The sequence below is a fragment of the Salvelinus namaycush genome, chromosome 1 (genome assembly GCF_016432855.1).
Source record: "Salvelinus namaycush isolate Seneca chromosome 1, SaNama_1.0, whole genome shotgun sequence".
In the NCBI taxonomy this organism is placed as follows: Eukaryota; Metazoa; Chordata; class Actinopteri; order Salmoniformes; family Salmonidae; genus Salvelinus; species Salvelinus namaycush.
In genome coordinates this window covers 58,434,899-58,451,626 of record NC_052307.1, presented here as the reverse complement: position 1 = coordinate 58,451,626, position 16,728 = coordinate 58,434,899, and the positions used below count along the sequence as shown (strand labels likewise).

Below are 16,728 nucleotides of genomic sequence, written 5' to 3'. Positions count from 1 at the left end.
AGTACTTAGGTTTTCTCATGACCTTGACCATGAGATGGCAGTGCAGTGTTTTTCCAGACACAAGGACAGTAGGACACGTAAGTGCGATTTATTTGTCCTTGCCCTACATCTGAACCCACCCAAAGTAAACTTTGGAGCTGAACAGATGATAGTGATCAGTCTTTATTTAATTTTTTATGCTTAAATGTCTCATCACTTTTAGTAGACATTACTTACGCTGATGGTCAGAGTAAGTAATGTAGTCTATATTTATTTTATGAATTATGCCTTTTTGAAAAGTCTCGGGTGAATATTTGTTTTGCTTGTTCTGTTTCATGTATGTTGATTGGCCTATTTGGCGATATGTGGCCTAGTGGTATCTATTGTCTACTGCATAGTCGATTAACATAATACTGTAATATGTTACAGTAATCGGGGTACTATTGCAAATACTATACCGTAGGCCTAGCCATAGAGATGATGGGCCTACCTGCCAAAGCGTCATCAGTGTACACCTGTGTACACGTCACGATCATAGTCCACCACTCTCCGCGCCCTGCATGGCAGGGGAAAACCTACGCAGTATCTATCAACGAACGATGATACACACATCGGGAAAACCCTTCACTATTTACAATTAAATCAACGGGGATAATAAAGATTGCCTCCGGGACCTAGGCTACCAGAAGTTACTATATCCAATGGGCGTCTTCAAGCTTTTAAATACTTTTGAACGCGTGTGCATACAGGAATGTGCCGTTTTTTGGGCGAAGACTTTACATTTACAGTGACCGTAATATAATTTGTATTCCAGCTCAAAACTTTTGGCTACAAAAGCCATGGTGTAAAAACGGCATGTCTCGTTTCATCTGGCCATGATGGATTTTTGTTATTTACATACAAGTATCACAAAGGAGCGGCATGTAGCTCGCCTGTTTCTCCAAATCCCTGAATAGGTGTTTTCGGTGCGTGCAGAACAAACCAGAATAGTCCCCTTACACTGGTGCGCAACTGTAACGCAATTTCTATCACATTCTTTTTGGAAGCAGCATTTGATCAACGAGGAATATTCGCGGAATAAGCATTGTTACCCCCCTTTTTTTTATCGCCACAAAATAGCTTGTTGTGCGATCGTCTCATCAAAAGTGAGCCGTTTTTATTTTGTCCCTTTCGCTTATTGCAAAAAGTGTTTTTTTTTGTTTTCAAAGCTACACGGTGAGTAATCCACCACGCTACTCTCTAATAAAAGTGCCCGTGCGTGTAGGAGCGTACAGTCAAATCATCATGAGGAACAGCGAGGAGGCGGAGGGGTTTGATGGCGAGGCCTCCAACACTTCCATGATCTCGGGAGCAAGTAGCCCATACCAGCCCACCACCGAGCCCGTACACTCAAGGAATGTTTTGGGTGGCATTAGGTGTGACTTTGAGTACCTGAAGTCACACTTTGGCATATTAAAGGCCGTTGAAGTGGTGAGTTAAATAATTCAGTCAAATCATTCAAGAGACTGCTTGACTAGGCTACTGAAGAACTGTAAAGATGTGCATATGAAAACGCTTCATTGAATGATGTGTAGCTTCATTTGTATGTGTGTAGGCTGTACTTGTCTGTTTTTGATCGATTGCTTGCCTCTTTAGGCACAGTGACATAGTAGTAGCCAATTTTGCATGTTGGTCACCCACAGTCCACTCTGCTACACTTTCACATTTTTTTCTAATCAAATGTATTCTCACATGCGCCGAATACAACTGGTTTAAGATTTTACCGTGCAATGCTTGCTGACGAGCCCTTCCCAACAATGCAGAGTTTAAAAATATAACACACAAGAATGGCGTTATATACAGGGAGTAACAGTACCATATCAATGTGCAGAGAGGTACATGAAGGTAGTACGCGATTTTGCAATGGAAGTAGCCCAAATAATGACAAAATCCTCTGCTAGAAAGAATTCCTTATCAACCAGTTCCTTACTGTTCAAAAGTTTGGGGTCACTTAGAAATGTCCTTGTTTTTGAAAGAAAAGCACACCAAAAAAATGTGTCCATTAAAATAACATAACATTGATCAGAAATACAGTGTAGACATTGTTAATGTTGTAAATGACTATTGTAGCTGGAAACTGCAGATTTTTTATGGAATATCTACATAGGCGTACAGAGGCCCATTATCAGCAACCATCACTCCTGTGTTCCAATGGCACATTGTGTTAGCTAATCCAAGTTCATCATTTTAAAAGGCTAATTGATCATTAGAAAACCCTTTTGCAATTATGTTAGCACAGCTGAAAACTGTTGTCCTGATTAAAGAAGCAATAAAACTGGCCTTTAGACTAGTTGAGTATCTGGAGCATCAGCATTTGTGGGTTCGATTACAGGCTCAAAATGGCCAGAAACAGAGAACTTTCTTCTGAAAATCGTCAATCTATTCTTCTTCTGAGAAATGAAGGCTATTCCATGCGAGAAATTGCCAAGAAACTGAAGACCTTGCACAACGATGTGTACTACTCCCTTCACAGAACGGCGCAAACTGTCTCTAACCAGAATAGAAAGAGGAGTGGGAGGCCCCGGTGCACAACTGAGCAAGAGGACAAGTACATTAGTGTCTAGTTTGAGAAACAGAGGCCTCACAAGTCTGGCAGCTTAATTAAATAGTACTCACAAAACACCAGTCTCAATATCAACAGTGAAGAGGCGACTCCGGGATGCTGGCTTTCTAGGCAGAGTTTCAAAGAAAAAGACATATCTCAGACTGGCCAATAAAAAGAAAAGATAGAGATAGGCAAAAGAACACAGACACTGGACAGAGGCACTCTGACAATAAAAATAATAAACTTGGATTAGCTAACAACGTGCCATTGGAACACAGGAGTGATGGTTGCTGATAATGGGCCAATGTAGATATCCATTAAAAATCAGTCCAGCTACAATAGTCATTTACAACATTAACAATGTCTACACTGTATTTCTGATCAATTTGATGTTATTTTAATGGACAACATTTTTTGCTTTTCTTTCAAAACAAGGACATTTCTAAGTGACCCCAAACCTTTGAACGGTAGTGTATAACAGTTGTATGACTGTTTATTTTCACGAAATCAGCAACATTTCTCTCAGCAGTTTACAGGAAGGGGAAACAGAATAGTTTAATGTGGGGTTTGAGCCAGTACTCCTAAAACCAGATGTCTAGGAGGGAGAAAACACACAACAAAGGAAGATGATGATGCCTCCCAAAGCTATGATAATTCAGTTGCAGAGGAAATGTCTCGGCCAGAGTTTTGTCCCCTCTTTTGGTGCCAAACTGTTCAGTCAAAGATGGTGCTCTCACATAGCCTACAGATGAAGCACTGTATCCACAGTGCGGGAAAACCAGTGGAACTAAGGAAGTAATTAAGTGCATACAGTGCCAAGGGAAACAACCTGAGCCCCCTACTCAGAAGATGCCATGTTTGAATATTGCTTCATTAGCAATTATAGAATGTTATTTGGCTTCTGTTGTGCTGTACAGAGGTCAAAACACACATCCTCTTGACTCTAAGTGAACTCATTGTACAAAGAGTTTTGATGTTCAGAGGATTCACCAGATTCAAAGCCCGAAAAGCCACAGTACCCGTGTGACAAGGAGAACGGTGGGAGAGATGTACCTGGAGAATCACACACACTGGAGATATTTGTCTTTGAGAAAGACATCTGTAGCCTGCGTGTAAAGTCTGTGCTGAGAGCAACTCTCTGTGCCCAGGTGGACGTTCACTGCTTGGTCAGGTGAGACTGACAATAAGCATGTGATAACAATGTCATAGTGGGAGAAAGCTGACCAACTAGAGGTTACATAAAAACAAACAAAACACTGAGGTCAAACAGGAAGTCATGTTTTTCATTACAGTTACCCAGGTTTAATGTACAGTGGAGACACCACAACTCCCAGGGACATTACAGGTGTGAATGCGACAGGTCTTTCCAGTCTTTCCTGGTCATGCCAGTCTAATTCAATACCTGCACTGGGCAGGATGTCTGAATGTCATTATCTCACCTTATCTCACCTTTACCATGTCTGCCAACCAAGCCGTGTTGGCGTTATGGACCTAGTCACTGTATTACTTTATTAGCCTTGCTTGCTATGCTTCATCTGTAAGGGGGTTTCTTCTGAACGATAGTACAGAGGAGTTGATAACACATTCCTTACATTTACTCATGGCAGCTCATTCAGGAAATATGCTCAAGGTTGACCATAATAGTTTTACAATCTCAGAGCTCCCATATGTAGGCCTGGTTTGACTGTCAGTTGACATTGGAGTGCATGTATGCCACAGCCTTTTCCACTGCCACTGGACAATGATTGACTGACTTGAAGGGCCTCACAGGGAGCTGCTGAGGTCTTGTGTTTTACTATTTAATCCCCCAAACACCGTTCATTGTAACTCATCTGCAAATGTGCCCAGTTTTTCCCTGAACAAGAGCACTCAATGTAAATGGATCATCCCAGTTCAATCCACATTAGTGCAGAGTTGATGATTGGTATTGTTGAACTCAATTAAACTAGTGATAATGGACTAAAGTCTAGTTTAAAGGGAGGGTTGATGATGATAAGTTATCCTTCCCTAATAGGCTACTCAATATTCAGTTACATAAAATCACATACGATTTCAGCTATAAATCAAAAAGCATACTTTGTGGGCTAGTAAAGTCGAATGTTCGGTGCTAACCTTGCTGGTCAAATCGGGATGGTTTTGTGTGTAGTACAGTATATGTCACATTAGTTAAGTTGAGGTGAAACCCTCCTCCCGCTAGCACGTTTACCTCTCCTAATGACTTTACTATGGGAACTGTTCCTACAGCCACACCCACTTGGTCTCTGGTCCCATAGAGGTTGTTGTTACATAAACACTGAAGGTCTGAGGTTGACCTGGTGTTACTGGGAGAAGCAGTAGCCCCAGGATACTGGTGCTATCACCTTCAGAGAACATTTCTTTGTGTCACTCTATGATAACTTTACATGTGTGTGAAAAGTCTCGTGACAACAGGCTTTTGTGGATCTCATCTCCTCTAAGCATTTCTACATAGCTCAAGTCATTTTACCCAATCAGCTCTTACCAATCAGGTTTTCACAGTCCCTCCTTTTTGTACTGTTTATAATGTAATTTACACTGTGGCCTTTATATTACCAAAATAAAGCTCCATTTTCATCTCATTTGTAGTGTTGCCTTTTGGATTAAGTTCTTACATAGCTATTCAGTTGTGTCAATGGACCTTGTAATGTTGATATTTTTTGGGGTGCTTTAACAAGGGAAAGTTTAATATTATTGAAGGCCCTTTTTGTAGGCTGTGTATGGAGCTAAATGAATTTACCAGATGCTGCTCCATGTCAGCTTGCACTTCCCATTCTGGAGAGACTGTGTATTCTGTTGTAATGTTTCTCTCTGACTGGTCTTCAACAAACACACATGATAGGTGGAATTTCTGACTCTACAGACATCTCTGGGATCAAGAAACAGGAGAAAAATGTCATTTTTGCACAGATTACAATGAGCCATTTGGGCCAGGAACGAAATACACAGGACACCACTGATCAAAGGTTGTTGGAGTGCAGTCTGTGTTTTGATGCCTACCTCCATTCATTTTCTGGGAAGGGCTGCTTTTATCACGACTCTCAGCGATGACTTCGTCCACTGCATCCACCCCCAATCTGGACACGTCCATGTTGTAATGTCACTCTGTGTGCACCCAGACAAACACACACCTAATGGGGTTTCAATTGGCTGCCACAGAGAAAGACATGGGCTCGAAGAATTCTTCACTGAGGTACCTACTGTAAGTGTGGGGTTGACAAAGATTTGCCGGTCTGAAATAATAACACGTTTGTGTGTGCGCGTGACTGTGCACGTGCTTGTGTGTCTGCGTGAGAAACAGTGAGTTGAGTGCAGTGTTTGGCCTTCGCAAGGCTGTAATTGCAGCAGATGTGTGAAGGGTGGTGAGCCAGAGAGCCTGTCAGGAGTGTAGCCTAAGCGCTCTCCTGCCTCAACTCTATGTGTCAGAAACAGAAGAGTGTTGTGATGAGAAGCCCTGTTGCAGTCCCCTGTTCTGTTCATTAACCAGGCTGACAGGTTTAAAAAACAGCCCGGGGCTAGGGAGGAGAGGAGGGGAGCTGGTCAGAAGGAACACGACCAGCTGCCTCCCTGCTGCTCCCATCAGCATCTGGTTCAATATACTCGTTGATTTACTCACTGCACTTATCGTGGCAGTTGTCTCCTATCTCAGCCAACTAAGATGCCAGTTTTACAGCAAATTCTGACATTGACAATATTGCTCAATGCCATAGAAAACTGTTGTTGTCAGATGGATGAACATCTCATCCTCAAGGTATCAAAAACGTGTTCTTCAGGATAATATAGGACTTAGATGGAGAGGAAAGAGGAAAGAGTGGCTACTGATCTGCATTGTGTCTGACCCAGAACAAGACAGGATGGATTGGGCCTCGACACTGCGCCAACATATTTTATGGAAAATATGTTTTGTTTTCATGAATTTTTTTAAACATTACAGATGGATTGGTCTTTTGTCCAACTTCATTATGGTAATTCTTTACACATAAATCATAGGCTTCATATAGTCTCCAACGCTATTACAGATAATTGTACAGAGGTGAGTGGTTTTTCTCTGTCTAAAGATAATATCACGGCTAAAAAGGAGGTGAATCTGCATATTCAAGTCCCACTGTTGCCATGGAAAGCATTGTCTGTCAATCACCCTTTCCATTTAACCCGTACAAAACAGGAGTTGGCTCTTCACAGAGAGGCCTCGCTCAATCTGCATTTCAGAAGAGCATGGAAAACAGACAAGAAATCTGAGCAGGTCATACATTATAGAAACAGCATGACGTGTACGTGTATGCAAATCTGTGTCTCCTTTCATGGCTTCTTGATAAGGTTTGTTAGGGATGGATTCTCGTGGTTAAATCCCAGACTTGGTATTGGTACTTTTAGAGTTCTGGCCGTAAGCAGATCCTCAGACGCTTGGCTGTCCAAGTCCCGTGTGGGGAGCCGTAGACTGTCAAGAAGTCATGTGAATTCCTCGTCAAAGCTGTGAAACCAAGCGTCTGCTTAAGACATCTGAAGGCTCCCCTTAGGAGGGGGATTTTTGAAAAGTGGTGGGAGGAGAGGGAGGGAAAGAAAGGAAAGGGATTCCATACGTGAGAGTGTGATGTCACTTTTGGTGATGATACCAAAATAGTGCTCTCTCTCACTCTCACTGTGTGATGTGCCTAGGGAATGTTACATTAGTCACCTTTTAGCTTTCTCAAGGTGGTGTGAATGTACACAGTGCACGGGTGCATTAGCATGCTTGTAATTCTCAGACTTCTTATCACAGAGCTCATATGTTTTTGATGATAAAAGCTGGACTGGGCCCTTTATCCCAGATGGAACAGATTCTTTATTCAGATCTGTCAGGCAACTAGATCCGGTCTGAGCCGGCCCAGATGGGACAAAGCCTGGAATATGTATGCGTGGTGATGGCGGTAGTTCCGTCTCCCTCAGGCTCGCGCGGACCAACCTGTAATCTGCTGGTCTGAAGTTTGTGGAGAGTCGGGCTGATTGCAACGGAACCCCTGAATAACACATTAACCTCCGAGTTCTCCCCCATCACTGTGGTGGAGTGATGATTGGGAGGGAAAATATATCAATTAACTGTTCACAATGAGGTTGTGGGCTCCTCTCACTCACTTTCCAAGGCAATGCCACTCCACCAGCACCAGTCACCTCAGTCTCATCAAAGATTTGGAGTAAGGTGAAAGAAACATGGATAGTGTCACTAGTTGATATATAGTTATCATGACTAAATGGCTAAACCCTGGCATGCCTCACATTATTAATTAACAATATAAATACGTAATTTGTGGTTTTCACGTTGGTCGTACTCCGTCTGACTGAATGATTTTGTTTGGGTTGATGAGGGTAGTATCATAACGACTTACTCTCTACCCACTCTACTGTAGGACTGCATGTTTATAGCTTATTTTAAGGTTGTCCTTGACCTGTCCCTCTTCCTCCTCCCTCTCTGCAGGCCCTGGCCCTCATAGCCTTCATTTGCATAGAGACCATCATGCTGTGCCTACCCTGCGGAGGGGTCTACTTCTTTGAGTTTGTCAGCTGCAGTGCCTTTGTAGTCACCGGCGTCCTCCTCCTCATCTTCAGCCTCAGTCTGCACACCAAAGTGCCCCACGTCAACTGGAGCCTGACGGTGTGTATACCACCCACACACACTGACCAATCACATCCTCTTACTGGATGCAAGAGTCTGGTTCAGATGTCGATAAGCCAATAGACACGTCTTCTGGAGGTCTTAAAGGGTTGGTCTCTTTGCTTTGAGGCTAAAGTTGTGACTAGTTTATATACAGTGTTATTACATAGGTATAAGAGCAACTTCACATGAAGTATTAACATATGTGATTGAATAAAAGTTGATTGGTTGAACTGAAGGGTAAACTGAATTTGCTGAATGTGCACTTGCCTATAAAATGTGGGTGAGAATGAGTCAAAAAAATGCAGTCATAGCAAATGTTAGTGGTGGGTATTCTCCAATCCAACATGGCCCCTTTGACTTTTTGCCTACAAACACACATCGTTAGAGCGTTGGGCTCCGGTACTGGATTTGTTACAGATGGAAATGGAAACGCTGCTCTGTGCTTTATTTCCAGAACACACTGCATACCAGAAAGAGAAATAGATGGTGAGTTAAAGTGGTTTAAATCCAACCATAACTATCGTATTGCATGGTATACTTAGTACTATGTATTTTACCTCAAACAGGCATACGGGGGTGTGCTTTTGGCTTTTACTGTTGGCCAAGGGAAGCAAAATGAAGCAGGGTTTTTATATATTGTTTTAAATAGGCTTTGTGTGTTTTTCTCCTGAGGCCCACTGGTTTTGGGCTATGCAGGACCCTTCAAAGAGACACTGCACCATGTCAACACAACATATGGCTGTCTTTGTATCTCTATAATTCAGTACTTCCATATGAAATATATAAATGTCTGTGAATGTGATGTCATAACTTATTTGGGGGGTTTTATCATCTTATGCACACCGTTTGTGTGAAGAAACAAAAGTCATTTGGTGTGTTTATGCCGTTGTGCCTTTGGGGGTGGGCAGTTGAAACGTCTGTTATCGGTATTTATTTGAGTCAGTTAGAGGCTGTTGCTTTGTGTGCATATGTGTGTTTGGTTGTGGCTTAAAGAGAGCTGTTGCCATCTCCAGGGCTCTTATTGGCTCTAGATTGGAGTAGCGGACTTGGCCTCAGCATAGTGGCCCGTTTTCCCTTCATTGTATTTATATCTGTGACATTCAAAGCTTCTCCAATGTGAGTGGGCTCCAGGAATTTTGACATTACACAGTAGTTTTGACTGAGTGTAAACCGAGAAAGTAATTCTCCAAACACTCCAGTGACACTGAAATGACCCCCTTGTGGAGCTGACTTTTAAATGTGGAAAACGTCTGAGGAGGGTCTGTTCTTCCAATTATGTGCTATTTGATACTGTCATGTCAAACCCGTGCTTGATTATATGTTTGGTAATGGTCTATTGCTGTCTTGGGAATACAGGGGAGCTATTCCCTCACCTAAGAAAATGAGAACAGCCATGGGCTTTATCATAAAGCTCTCTGAGGTAACTTTTACAAAAAGTTGTTGAGTGAAAGCTCCTGGAAATGTCACATTTGGTTAGAGGTCATTTGGTTATTCAGATACATTGTTGGCGCTAGCTAAGGGGAGTGAGTTCAGTATTATGAGTGTTCTTTTTCTTTCCCTGCCCCTGGTGAACTGTGTGATGCCGTGTCTCTGGATTTGGGTGGCGTTGTGCCGTTGGTCTGTCTTGTGCTGGCAGAGACTGACTCTCTTTTTGTGGCGTGGCCACAACGATCAGACATTGTCTCAGAGCTGACTGTCTCTCTTGTCTCTCCACACAAAGGCTTTCAAATTAGCAACTGCCATGCCAGGGAGTGCCAGCACAGAGAAGGGTGACCACGCACACAGACACTGCCAGTTTTGAATGTGGGCGAGTGCTGGCCCAGTCAATGCTGGGAAAGTTTTTGCTCAAAAATGAGGAGGCTGGGAACATAAATCTCACTACATGCTTGACTGGAATGGCAGCCTGTGGAGGACCTGAAGTGGCCTCTTGACTGGATCTTTGACAATGTGCCAGGTAGTCTCCCCTCTGAGTGTGAGAGCATATGCCGACCTGGTTTGCAGGTTATCCCCTCTCACTTTACTGCAGATCCTGCTATGCCAGCTCCTTATCCTTTCTGAACATGGAAAATCAGGCTTGAATGGATCGAAGGTTTCTGTTTTGATAGATGAACCTGTGGCAAATCACAAGCAACATCTTATTTATTTACTTTGCTGGCGAATGATTAAACATGCGATACAGTGCATTCCTCTTGCAGATGTATCTGTGTGGTTTATTTTCTTTGGATCTTGACATCTGTTGAAATAGTGTGCAATGCCATCCTGTTTGTGTAATCATAAGTAGCTTCTGCTGTTTGTTCCAAAGCAGGTCTCTGTCAGACCCCATGCTGTTTTACCTAGCAGGGTCCATTCCCTCCCCCTACACATTTAATCCACCTGCAAATTATGGCTTGCTATTGTGATTCATCTGTTGTGCTCGCAGAGCCCTCCTCTCTTACATTATATTCATTTTCACTCAGTTATCTCAGAGGGGAGTCCAGGAAAAGTTTTTCACTGCAGTTTTTTAAGCCCTGTATTTTGCCACCCAAGCAGAAGACATGCAGTAATTATGCTTATCTTTTTATCGATTTCATCCCCCCCCAAAAAGATTGTTGAACTGAATGTATTCTGCAATGTGATGTCTACTCGCACTTCAGAGAGTTTGTCTGGATATGCGTGTGTCCTGTTGCCTTGATCCTTGTCTAAATCAGCATAAACACGCAGCTGAAAACATTTGGTAGAACCATTTGAAGGGGATGTTGCTTTGGAGCCTCGACAGCCCTTCTCGGTGAAAGACCACTCCTAACACACTCACACTTTCTGGTTTCCAGAGAGTCCCTGACTGCTCTGCCAAATGCTGAGCTTGCTGACATTTCCACCTCTCCCAGAGAAGCCAGTAAGTCTAAGCGGCCTGCCTGCCTCTCTGCCTCAGGGTGAAGGAGGGGTTGGAGAAGTGTGTCACTCTGCAGAAAGCGCGAGAGTGAGGCAGCGGTTTGACTGGGGTATTTAAAGGCAGGCGCTCCATCTTTTGCTACTGCTTTACAAACCGCAGCTGTGCATGTGGGAATGGTTTCTCCCTGAGAGTAATGTGCTGGGGTGAGCTGTACCTGGAATGAGCTGGACCTGGGGTGAGCTGGACCTAGGGTGAGCTGGATCTAGGGTGAGCTGGATCTAGGGTGAGCTGGATCTGGGCTGAGCTGGACCTAGGGTGAGCTGGATCTGGGCTGAGTTGGATCTGGGCTGAGTTGGATCTGGGCTGAGTTGGATCTGGGCTGAGCTGGACCTAGGCTGAGTTGGATCTGGGGTGTGTAGTAGAGGGAGCGTGGCAGTATTGACGCTGAGAAATCAGTCCAGTAACACCAGTTGGACCAGTGTATGCTGTGCTATTACTAAGGGTGTTGGTGATGGTGTGTCCAGTGGGAGATCCAGCTCTAGAAGATAGCCTAGCGCTGCTGTAGGAATGCTTCCATTAAACACATCAGACAGATTAAACCCCAGGATAAACAGCACTTTTCACAGTTTTACATCCCACTGAGCACTGTTTGCCTTCTCTTCACACATCTTGCCAAACAGATCACACACAGACACGCTCTCTATACCTGCTAAACATAGACTGCAAATACAGGGAGTGAGGCATTCGAGTTTATTTGCCCTACATCTGAAGCCAAGTGTGAGACTCAGGCTTGATTAGTTTCTGATAGATTCCAGAATTTGTGTGGTTTGGTGGTCTGAGCTGTACATGTGTGTTGGTGCAAAAAAGGGAGACTTGAGTCTGGTTTGGCCAGTGTTCTGGTTTTGAGGGTCTCGCTTGGCTAGTGTTCAGTCTTGAGTCTAGTTTGGCCAGTGAGTCTGTGGGGGATAGTTGGTGTCATGTGAGATGATGTGGGTTATGACTCCCATTATGCAGCTATTCACATAGGAGGGCATTGCCCCGGTCATGCTGAAACATTTATTAAGCATACACTGAAGGACTGGTCAGCCAGAACAACACATCCTGAAAGCTCACGGAGACACAGTGTCCGATGTTCATGTAAATGATTCAGGTCCTTGTACTAGGACCTTCAGTGACTGCCTTGAGCGCCAATTACTATCAACAGAGAACAAGAGAACAGCACAAACACTTCCAAACATTCAGATAGCTGAAGGATTGACAAGTATGACAGTCATGTTGGTTACAGAGACTCTAAATATGCAACTTTAATATGACAGAAATTAAAATGATACCTTAATATGACAGAAACTAAAATGATACCTTAATATGACAGAAACTTTAAATATGCTACTTTAATATGACAGAAACTCTAAATGTGTTACTTAAATATTACAATTCTGAAATACAGCATGAGCATACAGTACCAGTCAAATGTTTGGACACACCTACTCATTTAAGGGTTTTTCTTTATTTTTACTATTTTCTACATTGTAGAATAATAATGAAGACATCAAAACTATGAAATAACACATATGGAATCATGTACTAACCAAAAAAGTGTTAAAAAAATCGAAATATATTTTATATTTGAGATTCTTCAAATTAACCACCCTTTGCCTTGATGACAGCTTTGCACACGCTTGGCAAACATTACTCAACAGCGTCTCTGTACAACATGATGAGAGAATCTAGTACTAACTCCTGGCTACTTACAATATGTACAGTAACTATCAGTCTAAACATGACCTGTTAATTAATATGCATGGTCTGTCTGTCTGTCCCTACAGGACCTGGTCAACACTGCAGCCAGCACCGTCTTCTTCTTCCTGGCTTCTGTGGTCCTGGCTGCTCTTAACCACAAGTCCGGAGCTGATATCGCAGCAGTGGTGAGTTCCCCCGTCCCGCCCCACTGCATCCTCATCCTGGTCACTCCCTGTGACCCATGACCTGGGCCTTCTCAGAGTGACCAGTGATCTGTCTCAGATGTACACCACTGAAACATGGGCTGAGGTCTGGTCTTTCTCCTTTCACCCCCTCATCCTCCCTTCCCAACTCCCCCCTCTCTGTGAAAGGGTTCTTTGATCCATTATTGTGCTACGCAAAGAACAGTGGCTGGTGTTACATGACCCACTAGATTTATGTTGTTTGAAGAGTAGCCTATATGCATCTAAAATATACATCAGAGACCTTTACTGCAAAATGTTCAGAGATATGTTCAATATTCAAATTGAATCCCGACATTTAGCTATTAATTAACTACAAGCCTCCCTGAAGTTTTTCTGTTGATTTTCTGTTTATCAGATTCTTTGTCCACATTATACTGCATTTCCTGTTAACTCCTGCCTCCCTGTGGAAGATAGCCTGAACTGCATTTCACCAAGTCAATATGGCATTTTGTCCCCACCTACATTATAATAAAGCCAAAATAGAATTGCTGCCACATCAAGCTGTCTGACAGTGTGAGAGGTTTGAGGATCAGTTGGCCAGGCAGTAATTGGCCAGCCCAGAGGCGAAGTGTTCATGTTCAGGGTGTGCTGAGAGCTTGATGATGTGTGAGCAGAGCCACAGTGAATGTTCATGGCTCCATTGGCCACCCTGCTGCTGCCACATCCACACCATTTACTGACTCAGTCCCTAATTCCCTCGTTGGAGAGAGAGAGGTAACACCTCATTGGTTTCTCTCTCTCTCTCTCTCTCTCTCTCTCTCTCTCTCTCTCTCTCTCTCTCTCTCTCTCTCTCTCTCTCTCTCTCTCTCTCTCTCTCTCTCTCTCTCTCTCTCTCTCTCTCTCTCTCTCTCTCTCTCTCTCTCTCTCTCTCTCTCTCTCTCTCTCTCTCTCTCCTCTGTGTGTTTCGCTTTCTCTTTCTCTTTGACTATCAACCCTCTTTGTAACCCTCAAACTCATTTTGATGTCTCTCCCTCTCGTTCTTTGTACCGCTTGCTCCATGATCTCTTGCAGATTGTATGCATTGTCTGGCAAAGCTTGCTTGTTTCCTTACACATAAGAAAGCATGCACGCCCTCGCACACACTGCTGCTCCTTTGATTCCTGTGGTTGTGCATGAGGCTGGATCAGCAGAACTGTGTACTACAGGCGCCCGGCCGGTGGCCTGAGGATTTGTGCTGAGTCGTTTATGGTACAGATGTTCTCAGCAGGAAGTTTCTATTAAACATCCTGGGCTTTTCAAGCCTGGATGGGGCCAGTTAAATCCCTGGGCTCTCCTTCTGGGGAGGGATGGAGGGAGTCGTGGGAGGGGTGTATTTGTTGAATTCCACTCTGTCTATTTCTTTAGGGGCGTATACTGTATAAAGGGCTGCGATTTGGAGACAGATTAGACACTTTGTGTGTTACTGTTTAATCGGCTAAATGTCTTGCTGTAATTATACAGTAGTGTGGAACTACTGGAAATATTAGGAAGGACTAGAAGGAGGTGTCATTTCCTCCTGTACTACTTGGAAACCCACATTTATTTTAAGTTCATAGTAACAGAAATTCTGTTGTGTTGAATCATGTTTCTGTAACTTCCTGTGCAGATATTTGGCTTCCTGGTGACGTGTGTGTACGCTGTGAACACCTTCCTGGCTGTGAAGAGGTGGCGTATGGGTGACGGGCGCTCAGTGGCGGTCCAGACCAGTGAGTACATGCGAGCCCGCACTGCCTCCCGGGGAGAGATGGAGGCACGGCCTGACCTGGCCTGATGGAGGTGACATTCTGAGACCAAGACTGACATTTAGGGCTTCTATCCTACCATACCCTCTCTCGCACTACCCCCTAGTGACATAACCAATCACTGTACCCACTCCATGGATGAGCACTGCAGCCTCTTTACTTGGGGGTCTCCTTTGGCGAGAGTCCCTCAAGGCCTGGACCCAGAGCCCTAGCCCCCTGAAAGTACCAATATACAGACTGGGTCAGAGATCTTCTTCTGTCGACAGTCATCAAGAGAATTGACTTGATGTTAATTAAGTGTTTTTCTGGTTTTGAATTCAGCGTGGTTTGAAATCTTGCTCCAGTGTTTTGTAAATGCTCTTAACTGTGTGACTTGGTATGTATGGCCGCCAGCACGTACTGTACAGGGTTTGGTGGTTATGTTACTTGCAATACGTACAGGTAGCACTGTCTGTTTAGATATGGAATGGTTTTTTAACGTTACAGATCTGACACACAATGAGAACAACAATTTAATGAATTCAATTGATTTCTATATTTTTTAACATGAACTTGGAAAAAAAGGACCAAAAGCTTAGGCCTATTCGTTAAGGCAGGTCAACCGGTTATTAAGGTTATGAACTCAGATACTCCTGAAAAACATTTCCAACACAGTTCAGTTCCATAATGTCATTACATTTCAGTTGTGTCTCCCTCTGTAGAAGATGTAAAGTAACCAACCTCAGTGTATCTCACTAATACACAACACCCAACCACATGGACTTTTGAATGAAAATTGAAGGTATTCGTTTTTGACTATTTTTATTGAAGGACTTGATTTAGTTTCTTCAGAAAGTATTCATACCCCTTGACTCATTCCACATTTTGTTGTTACAGCCTGAATTCAAAATGGATAAAATATATTTTTTTCTCACCCATCTACACAAAATACCCCATAATGACAAAGTGAATACATGTTTTTAGAAATGTTTGAAAATGTATTGAAATTCAGGCTGTAACAACTAAATGTGGAAAAAGTCAAGGGGTGTGTCACGATCGTCTTGAGGATAATGAGTGGACCAAGGCGCAGCGTGTGAAAAATACATATCTTTTATTTGAGACGAGTGAAACACGAAACGAACACTTATAACAAAACAAAACAAAACAACAAACGACCGTGAAGCTACAAACGTAAGTGCAATACAAAAGCTACAAACGTTCTACATAGACAATTACCCACAAACGCATAATGCCTATGGCTGCCTTAAATATGGCTCCCAATCAGAGACAAATGAAAGACAGCTGTCTCTGATTGAGAACCACTCAGGCAACCATAGACATACCTAGACACATTTACTAAACACAACCCCATACACTAAACCCAACACCCCCTTTACCATATAACCACCCAAGACAAGACAAAAACACAAACATTCCCCATGTCACACCCTGACCTAACTAAAATAATAAAGAAAACAAAGAATACTAAGGCCAGGGCGTGACAGGGTGTGAATAATTTCTGAAGGCAATGTAGTTGGTATGGGTGCGATTTGTAAATTGTTAAAGAGTATAAATGTGACGTTTATAGGTGTTGTACCTATAGTATATCTGGCCTAGTGAGTGACAGACAAATTGGACAGTGGTACGTTACTAACATGGTGGTACGTTTGGTAATTGAACTTAATACTGATAAACAGGTGCAGGTCGAGGTCAGCGTCCATAGCACATCTCAGGTATTGGCTGATTCATCATTTATTTTTGAAACTTAAATGTGGCAACACATACATTTGTCAAAAGATGTTGCCTTCTTAATAATTGTGTCCATGGCATACTCATTCACAGAATGGCGCACCAATGTGGTTTTACTTTTTGCCATGAATGTATTTAGTTGAATGTGTGATCTTATTAATCTTATACAGCAAACATTATCACATACCTTATTTCATAAAACACCCTCGCAACTT

General features: G+C 43.1%; 1 protein-coding gene across 1 annotated transcript; it reads left to right on the top strand.

The window, feature by feature from the left end:
• The first annotated feature begins 540 nt into the window (after window positions 1-540).
• On the top strand, window positions 541-15,708 carry LOC120046222 (CKLF-like MARVEL transmembrane domain-containing protein 4). The gene is made up of 4 exons (XM_038991279.1): window positions 541-1,449; window positions 8,031-8,207; window positions 12,906-13,004; window positions 14,650-15,708. The coding sequence occupies exons 1-4, from the start codon at window positions 1,264-1,266 to the stop codon at window positions 14,812-14,814; spliced, it is 627 nt and encodes a 208-aa protein (XP_038847207.1). The 5' UTR covers window positions 541-1,263; the 3' UTR covers window positions 14,815-15,708.
• Window positions 15,709-16,728: the final 1,020 nt, after the last annotated feature.